Source organism: Bombus huntii, chromosome 12 (assembly GCF_024542735.1).
Source record: "Bombus huntii isolate Logan2020A chromosome 12, iyBomHunt1.1, whole genome shotgun sequence".
NCBI classification, from domain to species: Eukaryota; Metazoa; Arthropoda; class Insecta; order Hymenoptera; family Apidae; genus Bombus; species Bombus huntii.
Window position 1 is genome coordinate 11,800,782 of NC_066249.1, and position 21,871 is coordinate 11,822,652.

At 41.0% G+C, this 21,871-nt stretch overlaps 1 protein-coding gene across 1 annotated transcript in view; it reads left to right on the plus strand.

The window, feature by feature from the left end:
* The window catches only part of LOC126872182 (protein jagged-1), a 56,592-nt gene that overhangs the window by 11,933 nt on the left and 22,788 nt on the right, over positions 1 to 21,871 (plus strand). The window contains exon 2 of the mRNA XM_050631806.1: positions 12,098 to 12,397. Coding sequence (XP_050487763.1) covers positions 12,098 to 12,397 — 300 coding nt within the window. The remainder of the gene's footprint in view (positions 1 to 12,097; positions 12,398 to 21,871) is intronic.

Genomic DNA, 21,871 nt, shown 5'->3' on the forward strand with positions numbered 1-21,871 from the left:
CATTTTGTGTGTTTTGCACCTTCAGATTTGCCATAAACTCATAAATTTTCATGATCGAATCATTAATAATATAAATCTACGAATCGTATAACATCACCGTTACAAAATCATAACGCGTCGTCGTCTATATATCAAATTTTCAAACGAACCAAAGTGTGCAGATCATAACATCGGCATTGAAAAATCACAACAACGTCGCATCATTCATCTCCAGCAGAACCGAAGCTCAACGAAAGACAGCAGCCGGCGAGCAACGAGGGAAACAGGTTGTTATTGAGACCTCTGCGTGGCATAAAGTTTGGGATACCAAGGGTATTAGTTAATAGAGCGAGACTAACGTCTGCATCGACGTCGGATGCCTCTAGTCCTTCGAGTGTCTTGACTCACACCTGTTCTTCTTGTTTCGAGCGTTCGATTCCCGCCAGGTAGACGGATCAGGTTGAAGAAACTGGATGATCCTCTCCCCTCCGTACGCCAGGCTTACTCGCCGATCGTGTTTCATCCACCCTTGACCGGGCCAACAAAAGCTCATCGATAACAGCCTGCCGTTTTTAGTAGCGGCGACAAGTTCCCATGGCTCTTCCCACGGGGAACACGATACACCCACGCAACGATTATTTCTTAAATCGCCTGAGAAAATGCCGATCGACCCGGTAAAAATTTCATCCATCGGCGTCCTCCGGCTCTGCTGTGCGTCTGAAGACGACCGTTCAGAAAATTGCGTCGGGTTGCCCTGTGTACACAGGAGGAATTCCTGCTGGGTAATTTGGTAAACAGAAAAAATCCCTCTGTAGAGGGTAAGACGTTGGCCGGTGTGTTTTGTGAGAAATTTTTGGAGAATCTTTCGAGCATTTTCTAAAGATAACCTTTGGATTTGATGGATTTTTAACGTTTCACGTAGTGGTACCTTTGAAGAATTTCGAACATTTTGTAAATATTTAGAACTTAGAATATTTGATCTTCCGAGAGTTTACTCGTTAAATATCTATTTCGCTAGCATTCTGTTTGATATTCGATGTATTTGGTATTCGTAGAAAATGGCGCGCATTATTTGCCAGCATTTCACTGAAAGCACAGAGCACGGAGTTGATTGCTCAAACTAATTATAATTTTCGCTAACTTCGAAGATTTTACCGTGTCGGAAACGTAATTAGTCATTCTATAGGCACAGTACTCTATCAATCCGATCTCGATTGCGCCAAATCACGTTCCTATCACGAATTACAGTCTAAATTTCTCGCGAGAGGCAGTGGTATTCTATAAGAGCGAGAGGAGGCGTGAAACGATCAACACACTCGATCAACGTCGCCGAAACAACGCCTCCGTCAGCTTCTGCTTCCTATCCACCGTACGAACTTTCACTCGAAAACGAGAAAGGAGGAACGAACTAAAAGAAACGACCGGATTAATTTATTCTATTCTCTCCACCTACTGGCAGGCTGAAAGAACGGACCGATTAAAATCGTCCTTGCTCGATGATCGGTAGTCGAAGAAGGGAACAACCCGGGAGGACTTCCCACGCGAGCTAACAGTTTTTAATTATTTTGGTAATTTGTGGCTGATCGAGCCGGCTGCGGATGGGATCGAGTGGGTAGCGATATTAAGTATAGACCTCTCCGCGAAAACAGAGAGATATATGGTCGTTGAAACGTACACACGCGCGCGTATATACGCGAATACATGGGCGAAGGATTCGAGCAACGTGTTTCACGGAGCAACGATTCGTCCGTGCTACGGTGTAAAATTAAATGGTGCTCCGGCCGAGTCTATTTCGGCGGGGCAGGTAGCGGCCACCGGTAATTACTACCTACGACTTAGGAGCTCAAAGATAAAATGAAAGGGCCCGGACGATTTTCGAAATCGAATTCGCGTCAGTTGTTGTTGTTGCCGTTCCCGAGCCATAGAGCCAGTAGAGGCACCCATCGTGCACCCATCGTGCAACCAGCACAGCGTGCACCCTCCGCAGACTTCGAAGTTTTGTTCCTTTTCCGGTTCGACTTGGGTCGCGTGAGCAACTGGCCCTCTTCCCTTCTCTCTTTCTTTTCTCTCTTTTCTCTGCATCGTATTGAGAAGAACGGGGATCACGATGGTCGTCGAAGATGGGACGATTGATCCAATGTATGCATTGTTACGGAGGAAGTTCGTTAGGTGATCGGCTGGTTGATTAGGTTCGGATGTGCAGAGAAAGTAGATTGATCGGGTTAGTCGAATTCAAAGGATATCTCGAGTTTGAACGAGATAAGAATTCTAATTGGTGTGTATGAATTCTTGGTGGAGTTGTACGTGAAACATCTTAGAACGATGCAAACTCTTTTTGCTCTTTGGTATAAAAACAGCATTGAAATACATGATAATTCGTAAAGGGGTAAATAATACCCAGCTCACTGGAAGTCATCATGTTAAACATGTTGCATCTGACTTCTTCAAAAAATGTCTTTTTAATGACTTGTTCGAAACAAGCAGAAGACAAGCGTCAACTTGTAAATATAAATCAGTTGGAAGAAGGAAAGGAAAAGAAGAAGTATTTGAGGATATCCATAAAACACATAAAAAACCAAACTCAGATTGGTTCAAGGGTTTACAAGTACAAAAGTGGAATTATCATTTCGTTAGATAGCATTCGTCGTTTCTTCCAAATCAGTAAATAGTTGAGAAATGTTCAACTTCAAACTGGAAGAATATATCAAGACCAGTAAAATAACAAGTTCACATTATTGATTTCAAGTTTCTCGAATCAGATAACTTTAGTCAAGCGAATTTTATTCTCACAAGTATTCCAAAAATAAGTTAAATAAATGAAAGAGGCATAGTTTTTGAACTGAAACTTCCGGGTTCGAATACGTAATTTCCTCCGCTTCAATCACGTCCGGCCTTCATTTCCTCGTTCTCGGATTTCCTGGATTTCCAAAGCGCAGATTTACTCACCGTCGCCGCTTGATTTGTATACTTCTATGTACGTACATCTAATCTTAAAGTATCAGAAACGAAACTGGAACTCGCTAATTAGCATGCACGAACGAGGATAATGATACTTTCATTGATCCATCCCCATAACGAGCTTAGCCGGTTAGCTGCTTTTCAATTAAGATATTAAACACACACTTGCTTTTACATAATTGCATCCAGTTCTAATTAGGCATTTACATAATTATACGTATTCCGTATAAACGTTACCCCGCCCCCAACTTTATACGCGCTAATGAGATCGCTGATAACAATTAACCCGCTTAAACGAACGTCCCCGTGCACCATTTACTCTCGATTATCGACGATGATCGCCGCGTTTTCGAGAGTCATGCTGTTATTAAGGCGTCTGATTGAGGAGCACTCCACCAACGGCGAAAGAGGAATACGGTTTTATCGATAATCCATTCCCATGAGTCACTTACAACCTGTTTCGTTCGACGATCCTCCTCTTCGACCTCTTTCTTGTTCCAACTCGAGTGCTCAATTATTTCTAGGAAGAACACAGCCATTTAATATCGTCCCGAAGTCCATGGAATAGATTATTCTAGCCTGTTTGCTACTTCTTCGATCAATCACCAGATAGTTAAGAGTTAGGATAATTGCTAAATTAATTCTTTCCGATATAAAACTGGAATATTTCTGATAGTATCTTTGGATTGGTAGGATGTTTGGTGATTTTGTTAGCATCGAATCGTTTTGATTACATTTTCATAGGAAAGATTGATCAGGCTGGTTTACCATTCGCTGATCTTATAAAAATAATTCAAGATCTAAATGAGACGTGTGCGTTCGAACTTTCTTTGTATTGCAAATTACATCGAGCATTGGAAATTTTTAAGATGTTTCCTCGAGACTATGTCGAAACCACCCGTAACCCAGATAGCTAGAGATTAAATGTTAAATATGGAACATTAAACACAGAATGTGAGTGAAAGCCATGTTTAATTAGGAAAATGTCGCTCTTCCTATCAATCAATGTCTTTTCGCTTGAATGCATTAGCATATAAAGGAGGATGAAAAGAAACTATGAATTCGTATATCCACTCTGATTAATCCCAACTTAAATCCAATTATCCAAACATTACCGACAGCTGACTATTTAATATCTAATTTTTCGAACTGAACAACAAATCAAGATAAAAGTATTAGGTTGTCCGAAAAGTTTCTTTCGTTTCATAAGGTGATAATAGATGAACAACAATTTCTGTTTTATATTATTTTATTGAATTAGGTATGATCCATTTCGTTCTATTTCTATTATTATGTTCGTGCATAATTCAATGAACTAATATAAAACAAAAAACATTGTGCATCTATTATTTCCTTATAAAACGAAAGAAACATTTTGGACAATCTAATACAAGTTAAGGATACGAATAAAGTATGGAAGAACGAGTTAAAAGATCAGATGAGGAAGCGGCTGAAAAAATTATAATCGGCTCGCGTTTCGTCAAAATCAAATAAATTATTATTAAAATTTATTAGTGGACACAAGAAAAGTGGATATGGGATCAAAGGAAAGAAGCTCGGAAACAGTATCGACTTCCGTCGACATCCTTCAGGACAGGCGTAGAAAATTCCATGAGAACTGCCGGTAAGGATACGGTAGGATCGTTTCTCAGTATGCGTTCCGCGGCCGTTTTTTCGGTCGAATGAGTTATTCGTATTAACTCCCGCGATGTTCGACGCGCAGAAGACTAAGAGCCGAAGCGAGGTATGGCTCGCTGCACCTTGGCTATGCGGAAAGGAAAGGCTATTCTCCTGCGAATCGGCACACGGACGGTAGAGAGAAACGACTCATCCTCGTCGTGCACGTCGAGAGGCCCGGCAAACTCGTAACAAGTCACGAGCAGAGGTGTATACGCGTCGACGGCCACGGTAATGCTCTCAGAAAGGAGCCCTAAAACGCGCGTAAAACCCTCTACTCTCGTGTACCAGGTGTCCAGAAATCAATCTGGTGACAAAGCGCCGCTCCTTTGTTTCCCCGTGTCAGCGACCGATCGCTTTTTTACGCAGATCCTTGGTGGTCCACCGATATAACGATGTTTTCAGCATTGGGCAAAGTATAAGCTCCGTTGCTCGAATTTTTAATCTCTTTGAGAAATTTTACTTAAAAAACATGAAGAATGTAATGGTGATCATTGCGTGGATCATATCGTGGATAAATATTTTTATAATATTGTTACCATACGATATAGGCTAAGGGAATGGCGTGTAACGTAACGAACCTTCAAACTTACACTGTCAGAATGAATTTTATTGCGTTAGAGTTTTGTAAGACTTTACATTTCTTTGTTATGTTATAAACTACGTGGTAGGTAAAGAAAGCGTGAAATGTAAAATAATGAAGTGTATAATCTTATAAATTCAGAATTGATTGCTTTATAGTACACACTAAAGATCTACAGGATTTGTTTAATTTAATCTTTATTGGAATATAAATTACGTGATAGTTAAAAGAAGTATCGTAAAATAATAAAGAATATAGTTTTACAAATTAAGAATTTATATATATAATATTTATAATATTTATATATATATATATATATATATTATTCAAGTATCTTATAGTAAAAATTACAGTACAATTTGACTAGTATATGTGTATTAGTACCAGTACATGATAGTATATTTACTGTTAGGTTTTGATAGACATTACAAATTTCTAACTTTTTCCAATTTTACTAAAGATTCATTGAACTCCAATTCCATAAGCCTTTCAAATAGAGGTCATCTTAGATACATCTTCATCTAGAAAGTCTTTTAGGAGACCATAGCAATAACCTGTCTGACAATGTAACAAGAAAGAGTAACTCGCGGAGGGAACTTCGAAAAAGCGCGGTAATTTCAGTCATTCGAAAGACAGACGATGCCCTGACGAAGTGGAAGGTTTTAAGTAGCAGCTGGAGGTAGTTGACACTTTAATGACTGATGCAGCGTCGGCTCTGTGCATCGTTTTCTTACGCATTTAACCGGTTGCTGCGTTAATGCCTGTTTATATTACGGTACTACTGCCATGATCGTGCATGTATTCGCACGAATCGGACGCGAAAAATCGTAGACAAGACTTGGCTCATTGCATCGACCGCTGTATGACTTCGCTGGACTTCCGACAAACGGCTTGACAGTTACTAAACGTCCTCCTAAGCGGATTAATCTTTCATAACTGCGAAACGTTACCAGGAACGATCAATAGAATTGAGTGAACATATCTTTCATTGTGACATGCGTATTATGGGAAGGAGTACATTATCAGAATGTTTTATCGTATTAGCAAATATTTCATAAGCAATTCGAATCCAATAACACTCGATATACCATAGCGAACTTTGTTTTACTAATATGTACATTATGTAGAGAACGCACAGAATAGAATTAAATGGAGGGGAATGCATACAAGTGAACATACTCAGATTCGCGTATATTTATGACGATTTATTGAGTGCTCGCGATGGATGAAAATTGACACGTGATTGGAAGCGAAATGTTTTCTATAACGTTGAAATATTAATTTTTATTAACCCTTATTTATTAGGATTTTTTCTCTATTTGAATATCTACTCTTAAATTCCGAATCCTTTTTCTTATACTTACGCTTACACTGTTGTCGCTTGTCTGACCATAAGTGTTATTTTATCGCAACGATACTTGCGTTACTTTATGTTTTATAATAAAACATACATTTTGTGATACCTATATGTATTTAGTACGTAAAACAATTTTATAATACTATGAAAATATACAAGAAAATATCACACTCATCTGCATCGAAAGTAAAAATTGATCGTCAGGCGGAGTTACGCGTACAAGATTCGAAGAATAGGATTACAGAACACGGTCGGGAGGAAACAATGTTACCGAAAGAACAATCGACTTCACGAAGGAGGTACCCGGTAAAAGATGAGCTTTCGCACAATTGACCTAATAACCGTGAAAGCGAGCACCACGGGCAAAGTGATTGTTCTGTGGCCGAGAGGCGCGGAGCACGATGGGAAGTGGACGTTAATACGAGGTGTCCACCTTTATTACACCTCTCGACAGCTCTGAGAGACTTCAATTATCCCTGGGTGGAGCCCGACCTTGTGGGAAAACAACGGATCGAGCCTCTTCACGATGCTTGAGCATCATCCAGAGACACAAATGTCGTTTTTATGCCAGGCTATATTCTTTGCATAAATTCCAGTCATAAAGATCCTTAAACTACAGTAAATCTTTCCGTACAGAGATTTTAAACATTTCTTTGCAGTCTTGAGAATTCTCGATTTTAACAAAAATTCTCCTTAAGGTCGTAATACTGTTTGATTGTTGATATTCGTCTGTTGAAGTTCTTTCCTCTCGCACATTGATAAGCGTAGGCTTAATCGATCGCGCATTGTTGAACACGTTTTATTTACGACGAATTTATTTGTGTTAAACGAAAGATTATTTTAAACTTCCAAAAAATCCGAGAAACTTCAGCGTCAGATTAAGTATATTAATATATACAATCTGAAGTTTAAACTTTCGTCGATACGGATAGAAGTTCGTTTCGAAGAATTCCAACAATGAAATATCTTATGACTCCTCGACGACCTAGCTTAAACACGACTAATTATATACAACTAGGAACACAGTCAAACGCGTGCTGAAATACAAGAGCAAGTTCTAAAAGAAGCCACAAATTTCTTACGGGACGTCTAATCGTCCCAATTAATCCGACATAAGAGAATCAGATCACGCGTTGGCGCGCATAGTTCACCGGTTCGGCCGCGTGAGAAAGAGTAGCGTCGTGGCACAGCGATCGGCTGTTAAGAATTCCAGCCTCGTATCCACGACGATACCCATCCGTATACGTATCATCGAACGTACTGGCCGATGCCAGTTTTGAAGAAGGCCATGTTCTTCCGTGTCGGCGGCCTGAAAGCCATCTCCGCGGCTCCGAGCAATTTCACGTCGGCACGTGAGCGGACTGTGCAAACTTTGGCCACGCAAACGCAATCCCCCTTGTACCCTGGTCACAGTCGTTCACGGTTTTCAGCTGCTTTCGGAGGCAACGGGTTACTCCAGAGGCGAGTGCCTCCAGAATAAGTATACACGGCTAATAAAACGACAGAGAAGAGGAACGGTCGTTACACTGCCGGACTGGTCAAACACAGCCGCGGAACAGGGCGGAAACACACCGCTTCTTGGACCAAGTGAAGGTCCAGGCGTCGTAAACGCGACGACTACGATCGCCCGCGGTACCAACCGAGACCAACCGCTCGAGCAAACGCACGCTGCTCGTTTTACGGCCACGACATACTCGCCGTTTGCACGCTCGATTGATATATTCCCCTCGAGGAGAAAGACTCTCGTCGCCGTTAACGGATATTGCCGGCAGGCTGCGTATTATCGACGTTTAGCTCGGTTAGATCTTTTCAGAATCGCGTACAGGGTGTACCAGTATTGTGCAAGCTGGTTGTGTATGTGGGAAAATATGTATAGAAAAAAATATGATTGTTAATAGGAAGATTCGAGAGAGAGAAAGAGAGAGAGAGAGCGAGAGAGAGAGAGAGAGAGTTTAGTTTGAAGATCTTGATGTTGAACTTGATAACTCGACGAACTTCGATGTAGATTATTATCTGGCAGGAAAGTTTAAGTTTATAGGTAGGTTGAGCAAACTGCTTGGTAAGTGAAACGTCTATTGTATAACTCTGGATTATGGAGTATAATAAATACGAGAGTCTAATTTGACAAATATTATGAAATTTATGTGCAGTATCCTATGTAAATTTGTCGAACAGTAGTTTTTTGCATCAGGCGATCCAAATATCAAACAGAATTTCTCATTGTACTTGTCTTTTTACTGACACATTATTATCACTTCCGTCGTAATACTATACACTTTTGATCTTTGCTTTATTCTCATAATTCTGACAATGGGATCATCAGTTAATCCAAATATCGGACAGAATTGTCCGTGTTGCCCTACGCAACGTACAAAAAAGAATTTAACAGGCATCAAATATAACTTCTACTTTATCTTTCCTCGAGATTCTAATGATCATCGACAGATCTAAAAATTGAACTTGTTTCACAAGATCGTGCTACTTGGTATAAATCAAACGTACAAAGAGTTAAGAAAAGATTATCAAACAAGCAGACACCGAGTGCATATATCTACACATTCCTCACTGGCTTCTGCAATATGTTCGAAACGATCACAGAAATTCCAACCGAAGATTCATCATTGAACAAACTGCCTATTCGCGGTAACGATAATGCGAGGATACGTTTCGTTTTAACGAAGATTCCTCGTTCGAGGAAGGAACACTGCATTGTGTCCCTCGCGCGAACGTTCGCTTGATGGCTCCTCCATTTCCCGTGCGCCACAGCCGGACATTATCCGTGATTTACTCTTCAATTTCCGCGGGATTCATCCTGGCGAAGTTGCCAGCCTCTACCCTTCTTACTGTTCCACGTTGTTCGCACGAAACCACAGAAGCTTGGCTCTAGCAAGAGCGAAAATGTCACTCGCGAGACGACGTTATATAACATAGTAGGAAGCGCGTCGTGGAAAGGCCAGCAGACGATCCTCTGCGCTTTCTACCTTCGATCTTACTCTTACGATAATTACATAGGCCCCCAGGGCTCGTCCGTGTATGCTCGTTCGCTCGATGCACTTATACGTACAGGGTGTCTTCGTTATTTCAAATGATAAACGAAAATACATCGTGGTTTTAAATTAGCGGTACGAGCGAAGTTGAAGAAATCCTATGGTTGAAAATAAGGCAGAAGTGGAAAATAAGAAAATTGCTTTGAAAACTACGTTCTCGAGGAAATCGAGTCTTGTCGAGTATACGTGAATTTACCTGCAACTTCGTTACTCTTGATTTTCGTCTTATTTTGACCAGACAATCTCCCTGTCTTTACTTTTACCACGAATTTAGAACGATAAGAATATCGAATTTATTGCTCTGCGAAGATCATTTTGATCATACATCGTCTCAATGGACCAATCTCTCCTTGTATTAATTCATCGTACATCTATCTGGCATAAAATTCGAGAAATTCTCTTCGTATTTCATATCTTTATTCTAACTTTCTAATAAAGTTTTTTAATGATCTGAGTTTATACGATATTTATTATTCGGTTATACTTCTGGAATATACTGACGAAGGTTGACTGTCAAAATCTGGTACACCCTGTATATCCACGTATCCACGTCTAGGCACATACGTATATCAATACGTGCTTAAATACACATATAATATATACGTTTAGTGTATGAGTGCGTCGAATACACGTGCTCGCTCGATGCATTAGAAACCGATAGGTATAGGCGAAGCATACATAGAGAGCGTTTCGTAACTGCAACGAAAGGAAGACTCTCCGCCGTTGAAACGAGACGATTTCGTGCCGCTTTTATTGTTAATCGTACGTGGGCAAAAGCGAGAGGCCGATGTAAATTCACCACGGGTTGCGGCATCGGCGCGGTTGCGAGATCCCCCGCGCAATTTTGACCGTGAATGGGAAAGTAGATGGACTTTCGTGTAGACTAACCTGGACTGCCAATTTATAGAAGGTATCGGAGTTAAATCTCTTGAAAGTTGAGAGTCGGATTGAAGAACCTTTCTAGGCAAATGAATTTCTTGCAGAGCTAAATTATGAAATTTCAGTTTTCTGCTATCGTCGAGAATAACAAGCAAGGGAAATATTTTGGAATATTTTACAACTACAGGAAGAAGCGTGAAGAAGCGTCAATATTCCTGGAGCTAGTTACGAGTTTAATCGGAGATTTTTAGGAAACTGTATTTATTAGGAATTCGTATTACCACCTAATTTCTAACGACTGAAAGCTTGAAAGCAAAATACAAAATTGTGATATTAACGTGAAAGATGAAAGGAAGAATCGAGAAATTATATCGTGTTCAAATCTTGTAGAACTATGTTGTATTATCCTATCGTAAGGAATTTTTACAGTATTAAACTATAGGATATTTTTGGATAAACATTCTTTTGCACCGAATCACGTGGTATCACACGAAACATGGGGATGAAGTACAAAAACAAATAATGTCAGAATGGAAAGGTGAACAGGGAGCATCGAAAAATTGCCAGAGCACGAATATAGTTTCGAAATAGTTCGACTTTTTCCAGCGAATCGGTTCGAAATTGGCGAAGCGTTCGTAATAAATACTCGAGGGGCCTTTCGCCTCCTAAGGCCGCGGAGACTTCCGTTTTCGCGGGACCCGAGCTGGAAAATCCCGCTGTTTTATTATGCCCATTAGAAAGAGCCGAATGAAATCGTGCTGTGTTTAATGCGGACCGTTTTCTCCGCGTAACGAGCCCGATAAATTCGCCTTCATATTGAACGGAAAAACAGCGACAGCTTCGTCGCTAATGTAAACGCACTGATAGAGTTTAATGCGCCATTAGGGGTATCCAAATGTCAGATGTAAAAGTGATATGTGCACGGATCAAAATATAAATTGCTGCAACTTAACTGGGCTCTTTTTCGATGATCTATTCAATGTATTGTATCAATAAATGATAGACTCACAGATGTTAATTTTAAAAATATAATATTTTAAATTGCAATAACAACTTCCTTCAATGATAACCTGGTAATTTAATGCCGCAAGAAAGAAGTTACAAAAGATAACTATAATATTAATTATAATATAACTATAATATTTAACGCTTTCCTATTCTTTTCAGAAATAATTCCAACAAATATAACACAGTAGAACTCCATTTATCTCAAGTTCACTTATTGGAACAAAATTTTAATTAATTCCCGATTAACTGCACTTTTGTTGATTGAATTCACTTGTCTGAACGTGAACTGTTATGTGAACGAAACATAATAGGTAGCGAGGAGAATTGGTGAGCTCCTATTATGTGAACTCCTGTTATGTAAGCTGTTCCCCCAGACAAGTTCGGATGAATTCTATTATATATATTTAATATCCATTACTTATGTTTCATTATATAATATTCAATATTTTCCTCCAAAATGCAATAATATAGAATAAATATTCGAAAAAAATTTATTTTCATATCGTACAATTTTTCTAACTGATAAACTCGTATAAAAGATTAATTCTTCGATAGTATGATCGAAGTTTATGAACAGTATTATAAATATACTTCTGTCGATTGTCATAGGCTACGAACGCGAGCGGATTCTTCGAGGTACAGATCCTCTCGCTAACGAACAACAGGGGCACCCTGGTGGACGGTAGGTGTTGCGGCGGAGGAGGTGATGGCGGAGGAAAGGGAGAATTACCACCGTGCACGACACCGTGCTCGACAGCCTTCTGGCTCTGCTTGAAGGAATATCAGTCCAATGTCACCGCCATCGGCTCCTGCAGCTTTGGCAACGTATCTAGTCACGCCCTCGGCCAGAACACCTTCACCCTAAGCGAACCTGTCACCCTACAACTTCATTTCACCTTCCGATGGACGGTGAGTAAAATGTTTTATTTCAGTGATTCTTAACCTTTTGTTTACCACGAACCCCATTTAAATAATTTCTTGTTATCGCGGACACCAAAGACTTAAATCCTTAGTGTGCCAAGTATGTTAAATAATTAAATAATCATTTAACCACTAATAATTAAGTAATTAAAACACACATCAACTGCTGAACAACTTTTTGGGGAAAAAAAGATTCATTATTGATAAGCAAATAGACATACTAAATATTTTTTATTCGAATAATACAATAACAACTTGCGAGAACTTCGTAGCCTCCGGAGATTCGCGCACCACAGGTTATGAACAGTTGTCTCATTTTATTAGTTTTATAAATTCAGACAAATTGCAACTATAAAGAAAAATAAATTTTCGTTGAAGAAGGGAATAAATTTCTGCAAATATATAGCATGTTCGATACTAAAAATAATGATGTCCAGAAAAAATAATTTTCAAATGAATCACGCAGTTTCACGAACCTTGACAGAAGAAAATATTTATCCTCCATTACGTCTTAAACAAACACGCGTTTCTCTCATTCCAGCCTCGAATTATCATAAACAGCATAATGATATTTTCTCAGGCAAAAAGACGACCGTATTCGAAAGTGTGAAACGTTCGAACAGGATTAACCTGTCAAAAGTAAGAATCCTTAAAGTACGTGCCATTCGTGGGCTAATTAAATATCATACACTGTACGACTATTCATAAACATGAGTTGAGAATTTTAACGCTAATTGTAAGTAACAACTTTAATTGAAAATTTCAAGTAATCGCTTGGTAGCGAGCGATTCTGTCATAGGGATATAGAGATCTTTGTCCGTTGGTCATGGTGAGACTTCAAAGAATTCAGTCGAGGTGGGAATTCCTAAGAGATCGTTAAATGCAGTCAATATTTCAATATGGCTTCAATCAGGAAAGATAATATCCATATACTCGATATTCAATTACCGTAACGAAAGTCAATCTTAGCAGTTTTTCAAGACGCGCTCCGCAAAAATGATTTCATAGTTGCTATAATACCAGGAAACCAAACCAACGAACCCGAACATAGTACGAGATCTATGATATTTTCTAAATTCCTGACCACGATATCGCACACCTACATATATGCACATAACGCTGCACGGTTTTCCGTGCTTAACGCTTACCCTCGAAAAAAAAAACAGCGGGGCGGCTTGCACGTATATTTACTTTCCATATATTTTTTTATTGCGCGCCCATGGCCCCCCATAATTGAATTAGCTCGGGGAGCGCTAAATGCTCAAAGAAACGTACACACCCGTGAACCTAGTCGCTCGTGGTAAAGAAAAACGAAGGAAAAAGCGAGTGGAACGGGAGAATGGGGGAGAGAAAAGATCCTTCACGGAAAGGAAGCAATTTAAGGGACTCTGTTTATGCCCTCCTCTCGAGTGGGAACGGAACGAGGAAAGAGGGAACGCATCGGTCCCACCCTTTGTCGCCCTCGGAAGAAACGGGCCCCGGCATGGGTCTTCTTAGAGCCTCACGAGCGAGTTATGAAATATACAAACATGCTAGTGCTCTTCAAATAATCCACTACTGACCGTGTCTGCCTGTCTGCGTGCGAACGCGTACCTCGCGAGTTTTAATGCGCGCACACAGGCATAGTACAAAAGGAGAGCTGTGCCTCGATTTGGTCCGTTAGGTTCCAGTGGAGAGCCCTTGACGTATACGTTCAGCCGATGTGTATACCTCTTGCGCGCGGAAACACGTCGTCATGGTTGCTCTTGAGAATCTTCAGAGGATCTCTTCGGTACCACTCGTCGAAATCGGCCGTTCGTCTCGACGTAATTACGCTCGACAGCCGCCTGACCGGGCCTGGTGACACATCACGTGGGTGGGATGTTGGCAATCGTTCATTGGAACTATTGCTGCTGTTTGGGTTTAAAGATTCGACGACTGCTTTTTCATTACGCGAAGATATATTGCTAGGCATCTCGAGTCAAGTGTTCCTCTAGGAGTTTGTAATAATTGGAAAGCGGCTTCTAGTTCGTATGGTATTATGAAAGAAGTTTGGTGAATCGCATGAATTCGTAAACTGAAGACGTTTTCTCCAATTAGTAGCTGTCTCTTTTAGTTGAGGATTTATTATGTACCACTCTGAGGTTCTCCAAGAGCTTCTGTGTTTAATCTTAGGAAATTCTTGCTCCTGTAGTTCCCGTACTCGTACCCGTCGATAATTATTTGTAATTTTAGAAAAGAGTAACGTATTATTAAAGAAAATAATTCAGAGACCACCTTTCTCTATTACTTTGTCTGTCTTTCTTAGCACAAGATTTATCATTAATGAGAAATTTACATCGTTCTAGCGTTCTTCAACTCCTCCCCGCAGTTTCTCTCCGGAACTTTACAAATTTCTTACTTTGAAAATCTTGATGGGATTCCATTGATAATCACTTGTCGTTCTAAAGGTAACGAACATATTGCCAAAGAAAATGAACAACTTGAAAAGATTATAGGAAGTTATTGTATCGTTGATATTATATTGTTCATATGATATTGTTTTCTCTAGTTTATGACTGCCCTTGTTTTACACTATTCCAGTGTTCGCCAAGAGCTTCTCCCTACGCTTCTCTAAGCCACTTACTTCAAAAATCTCCACTAATAGTCATTTGTCGCTCCAAAGAAAACGAGACTGTTAGCAAAGAAAATGGACGATTTGAAAAAGAATTCCACAGTTAGAGGTCAGCCAAAAAGAAAGAAGAAGGAGAGGTAGAGGAACACGAGGAGACGTTGCCAAGCAACTGGAACCGAACTGGAATTCTACGTAACGACTCGTCGATAGAGGAGCAACAGACCGGAAATCCTTTGGATTCGATAGCTCTCGCGCGCCCCGCATCGACAAAGGAATCGGGGCTAGAAATTTGCGATCGACGTCGCGATACAATGCTCCCGTAGAAGTCCTTTTCCAATGGAGCGACCGGAGCCCTCTGTATTGTTGCGAAATTGCCGGCCCGCCCGGCAGAGGTTCACTCGTTTGCCTTTCAACGATTTCGAGAATGAGAACAAGAGGCCGCCGTTTAATAGAGCCACAGGCGCCGCCTCTAAATGAGATTTCGCGCGATTTTAGCTCGAAGAGGAACGCCTTGAAACGACGATCTCCTTTCTTTCCGCCTTGAAACCTTGTTGCTTCGCACCAAGTACCATACGGGAAGAAATTTGTTCGTTACACACGACGATTCTTTGTTTCTTTTCACCGAAGAACCTGGCTATTGTATGGGGTGGTTTTTTGCTCAACTGAAGAATAATTAGATGAACTCATTTTACAATTAGATATTTCGAAATTTATAAATTAAAATGAAAATCGTGAAAGATATTTTTAAATTGTTGGCAAACTGTATTATTCTGCAACATATGGTTGCACGTATGCCTATTTCCCAATGAAGCGTTCTACACCTACCAGGCTCTCAATTTCATCCTCATAATATCACATTTTTCTAGTCACATGAAATTACGACTAAATAATTTAATATACTTTTACATTTAATACACTTGGTTAAAGTGCCCATTACAGAGTAGAACTACAGCTACGTATTGTTAAAATTCATTTTATGAGAATGGCAAATCATCTCGTCGAACAGAGGCATAGGTATTAATTGTTACGACCACGCAGTAGATTATTATTCTTACTAGAAATTGGAACATTGAATTTGCATTTGACGGATAATTTGAGAGATACTAATTTTCCCAAAGGAACCCTATTTTCTTAGAAGCTCCATCCGCATGTATGAATCCATAGACTATCCAATACATACAAATTTTCCCAACCACCGCCATCCGATAAAACATTTCGAGACCGGTGAAATCGACCGTAGACCTTCGGATAATCTTCCTCTCTGGAATACCGCGTGCACTTCGCTCGGTCGAAACCACGCTTAAGACCATAGTCTTTCAGTTAATAAGCACGCCACTCGATACCGGTTACGACCAAAGAAAGAAACAAACAGGCATATATGTATACATCTGGCACGGCGAGTAATCGTCCTTCGACTTTCTCCGTTTGCGATTTCAATAGCGGCGTAAAGAGGCATACATAAGAAGGGAGTACCAGCCGCCTTTTCAGCGGTAGCATAATGGCACAGGAAACGATCAGCGAGATGAGAGTTAGCCGAGCTTTTGCACAATCCTGACGTCTGTGTGTGTCTTCTGAGCAAACACCACGTTTCGCATCTTTCCTTTCTCCAGCCACGTGTTTCTATCCTTTTTCATCTCGTTCTACGTTATATAGACGCGTTATCTTTGTCGTCGTGTTCCTCGAGGCATCTTTGTCTACTCTGCCTCATGGAAAGTCTCTATCGCTTTCCTGCTATTTTCATCCAGAGCCTTCGCTCTTTCCCACAATGATCATTTTCTCTCGTCCGTTGAATCGCAAACTTTCATCGATTTTCATTTTCATTTTCCATACACGGACAACGAATCGCAAATAAGCAAACCCGTTGGCGTATCTATTCTTGACACAGTATCCACGACTTCTAAGCATCCAATGTGGGCGCCTCTATCAATGATGTGACGTCACAGTCGCTGGGCCCACGTGGAACTCACCGGGCATTATGTTGGCTGAATTAGCGAGTCGCCCGCTCGGCGTGTTCGCTCGCTCGAGGGTGGCGAGATTGAAAACTGCTGGATGATTCAATTGGACGTTGTTGGTTGAGGAATATAGGCAACTGGTATACTATATCGTATAGTACCAAGTATATACGTTCGTAAGTATTTGAATACTTCCAAATAATTGTCGAGAAACATTTTTTCATTGTATCTATGAAATACTCATGAAAGATAGTATCCGTAGAATTTAATAAAATTGGTAAGCAATGCAATTGTTATAGTAACCAATTGAATCTATTTTGTATAAAACGTTTATAGTTGGATTATTGTTTCTTATTTCTCGTGCGAGTTTAATGATACGCACGTCATAGAGAAAGATTTTTGCATGATTTTGATTGCGACTCAATAAATCAATCATATGTCGATATTGACGTATCTCAAAATAGTAATTTTTAATATACTAATCGGAAACTCGATTCGTCGATGACTAAGTGTAAGCTATAAGGTAGAGTTCGTAATAACATCGAAATACACGCGTAAAATTTGATGAGTAATATTCTTACTTTGTTGTTGGAAACTACTGGCAGCGTCGAGATTGACTCGTAATTGACTGAATCATAAATCATGCATAGTTAACGAAAAGTTTCGGATAACCTAAATATAGAATGAGCTAATAATATATGAGATTTTGTTTTAACGTTTTTATTAGCGGAGGATAGTAACTCATCGATTCGTTACTTTTACAAATTGTTAATTTAGTCTAGTAATTTAAAATAAAATCGTAAGTTTTCATTGACATTATATAACCTTAACGACAATATCTAATAATCTTACTAGATGATAAAATTGCACCTTATTGAACTATCGTACGAAAATAATTATAAATAACCAATTATCACCAGAATCAAAAATTCATTTACAATCCACTCGTTAAAAGTCCGATTCCCTTCAAGCTTCTCATCGATTCTGTCCACACACATGTCACATAATCACAAAGAATATAAGGAAGAAAATGACCGATTCATTCTTGAAGTTGGTGTGGCCGAAGGACGTCGGATGATCGATGCGACGTTTAAGCGGCCGTGTCACGCGTCAAACGGCATCATTCAATTTAGCCGGGTCGCTATTGAGTTCCAAACCGCGGCGTCGCGTAAGTAGATTAGTCGAGCGGCTTTAATCACCTCCGGGAGGGGACTTTCTCACGCTTTAATAAAGTTCGTCGTTACGGTTCGCCGTGGCTGGAAGCCTAATGGCTAAAACCGTTTGATCGACGTAACTGGAGTAGCCAGAGACCAAACGCGGCACCGTTTCTCGTCCCGCCTAGAGCACAAATAATCCGTAGGCGTTAAATTTCCCAGGTAATGTCGCTGGCATAATTAGCATCGGCGTATTAAACGACCTCGGCTCGGCTTAGAGATCGGCCAGACAGAGGTGAAAATCGCTCTCGGTCGAAATCCAGTGAGAAATAGAGACGAAAACGCTTTACCCTCCTTTCTCTGTGGCGCGTGATAAATTCCGATAATTATAGCTTCGATAATAACCCGTGTAATGATAAACGATAGTCGTCTAAACGGTGTTCGCCGCACGAACGACGGATAAAAACCGCGGGAGAACGAAAATGAAGGAGTCAAGCCCGTGAAGGCACGCCTCGAATCCCCGCAGGGGATCATCGTCGTGAGTCAGAATCCAACAGGTGTATTCTTTGCGTCCTCCAACGATTCCTCTATGGCCTCTCTGCATACTTTTCGGGCCCAGACTCGTTTCCTGACCCTCCATCGAATCTCTCGTTCATCTTTGTTGATATCACATTCCATCCGGCTGTATCGTTTCGTCGAGGAACGTGGCCTCGTTTCGAGAATTACCTGTGAACAGAGTTTCGTCTAGAATTACCAGTTTATACCACGTCAATCGTTTTGAATCGTATTTCTAAGTGAGTCTGGTAATATAAATTTTCTATCGCAGTTATGTTTTCGGACACGGTCTGACGTGGTTCTTGATGTATTTTGATCTTCCTGGAGATAACGTTTTAATTTAACATTCTACGATCATAACGCTCTCGGCGATGCTATCTGTACTGGTCTCTTGATTTTGTTAATTTCGTTTGTAGCTTTTGCTTACATACTTTACTTTAACTGTTAAGCTGCTTAATCTGAAACGAAATATGTGTGGTTCTTAAGAAGCGACGCTTCAAATGGGAACAACATCTCGCGATCTAAACCATTGTTCATCGGCCACGTTGATATTCATTTTACAAATGTAAACGAAATCACCCTTCGTAGGTAGACGGTGGATCTACCAATAGAGATATTCGTGGCGTGTCATTTATATTTTCGTTGGGGACTGCGGCCGATTCTAAGCGCGTATAAATCACGCAGCGGCGCAGATACGGAAGCAGGATCGATTTGTCAAGAAGTGTACGCGAACCGGTCGTTAATCGACCGAACGGCTCCAAAATCGTTCCGCCGGCTCTCGGTCGCCCGCGGGGATCGCAATCAGGCTGCCTGTTGGTCGTCGGCCAACACGAGAGATTTACGTTCAACACGAATGAAAAACTTCCATCGAGTCTTTTTTCAAATTCCACGACGCACCTCGCGGATGTCTCGCTAATGAACTATAATTCGAGAACTATAAAACGTCCCACAATTAGCGTACAAATTTTGTCGAGCGACCATCCGGTCTCTAGGTTTTGCTATCATTCCTTTTCCATGAATTAACGACACGCCATTTACCGGGGACATCGATTAAACGCTCAACGAAGTAATATAACCATCGATTTGTCCACGCATCCGCACGATCCTGTTCCCAGGACGTGAACTTATATACCTACTTACGCACGTACATAGAAATAAAGTCCCCGAGGCTTCTATATCGTTCGATGTCTCAGGGATTCTGCGCGTTTCCGCGTTCCCACACGTGTGAATTCAATCTATATTGCTCCCCGTGACTCGTTAATTCCACGAGGAATCTCCATAATTCCCCGCAAGTGCAGAACGGATCGACATTATTAATTATTTCTCTGAGAGAAAGGCGAAAGTCATCGATTAATCCCGGGCCAACAAAACTGCCCTCGTTGACGCGGCAGGGGAGCCAGCCGAGTATTCACGTTTACAACGTAGATTTACGCTCACCGTGGAACTTATTGGTCAGGTGTACGCGGCCAGAGACGGACACGCAGCCAACGAAACACACAGGTGTACCGCATCGCGAGTATGCAAATGAAGGAAAAGAGGGGAGGAAGAAACTGTCGCCCCGGTTTGGGCAATGCCTCGCGAGCTTGTCCTCTACCCCCTTCTACGACTCCTTCGTCTTCTTCTTCTCCTCGTCTCCGCTTGCTCAGCCTTTAGACTGGCTTTGGGCCGCCTTTAGGTCGTGTGTGAACCCGCTGCGCGGACCGCATACCAATCTCCTCGATCGTCTCCTCCTTTTCTTTTATCCGCACCAGCAGAATCGTTCCTCTTCGTCCTCTTCGTCTTCTTCCATCGCTAGTTAGCCCGTGTACGAGTCGCTGCCGTCGTGTCTCCCGAACCACGTTTTCTGTTCCCTGTACAGGCCTCGATTCTTCGCCGCGACCTCGCGTGCACGTACACCGATATCAACTTGTGACTGTGTGTAAAGTTAGGGAAGGGGAATGTGTGTACGTATTGTACGTCGGCGAATTTTAGAGGTAATTTTTGAATGAAGAATGCGCTATCGTTCCTGCTTGAAATATGACCATTATTCCCGGGTGTGTTCAGAGGAGATTGTAATACGAATGTTTAGTGGGACCATTTTATGGCCGCAAGAATTATGGCGATAGGATATTAAGAATTTTTTCGCTGGCTTCTGTGAATTATGGAACGTTCCGATATTTTGTGCTGCATCGTGTTACAGGGTTTAATAATCTGCGTAAAAGTGGAACATTGTGATACTTGTATAAATATACGATAGAATAACAAGATGAGCTATTGTATATCTGCATTCTACGTGGAATCAACCATTCTATTTTATAAAGCCTGCAATTTTACAGACTTTATCTTTCACATAGTACGGAATTAATCCCTCGATGCAAAATTTACGATGGAATTAAAAGAAATTTCATTCGAATCTCACTCATCGAATATACACCGATTAAAATAAAATCCTCCAAGTTTTACTTTATAGTTTTACTTTCAGAATCCATCAATCGTTCTCTCTTCCAATACAACTCCAAAATTCGCACCATCTATATATGTTTTTAATAATACGAAATTTACCCCTTGACATAGCACTAACGATTAAGTGAAAAGCTTCATTCGAATCTCCATATACACACTGATCAAAAGAGAATCAATTTACATCATCTTGAAATCAACGAAATTACTCTCCAATCCGTTGACATCAAACGAATCTGCAGCACGCCATTGTACACTTTCGTCTGGGAAACAGACGACGCTCAAGAGACATCATTCTACTTCAAGATGTCCAACAGTCTCACTTGAGACACCTGTGCATCTAGAATTCTATTCTTCCAATATCTCTCGTACGAAATACTTCCATTCGTTTCCAAGCTCATCTTATAGCCATCCATATACACAGAGAAGAACGAACTCGCGTACGTGTAAATGGGCGCGAGAGTCGAGCCCGCTCGTCGAGCAGGCATTTAACGCGAAGAATGCCAGGTTCCCCGCGATATGCAGGTAGAGGTACCAGCATACAGCACAACCATCAGTATCACGAGGTACTGACTCCTCGCGAAGCTCCTCCTTTGAGCGTCTCGAAGCGAGGAAAGAGGCTGGTCGCGACATCGTACGAAGGCTTCTTGGCCTTGTGCCCCTGCGAACAGTGGCTACCACCGGCTGCAAGAGGATTCTCTACGTCCTCTGTCGCTCGAGGATCCCCCCACAACTCTTTCTTCCTTCCCTTTCTGGCCGCGTGTCCGCT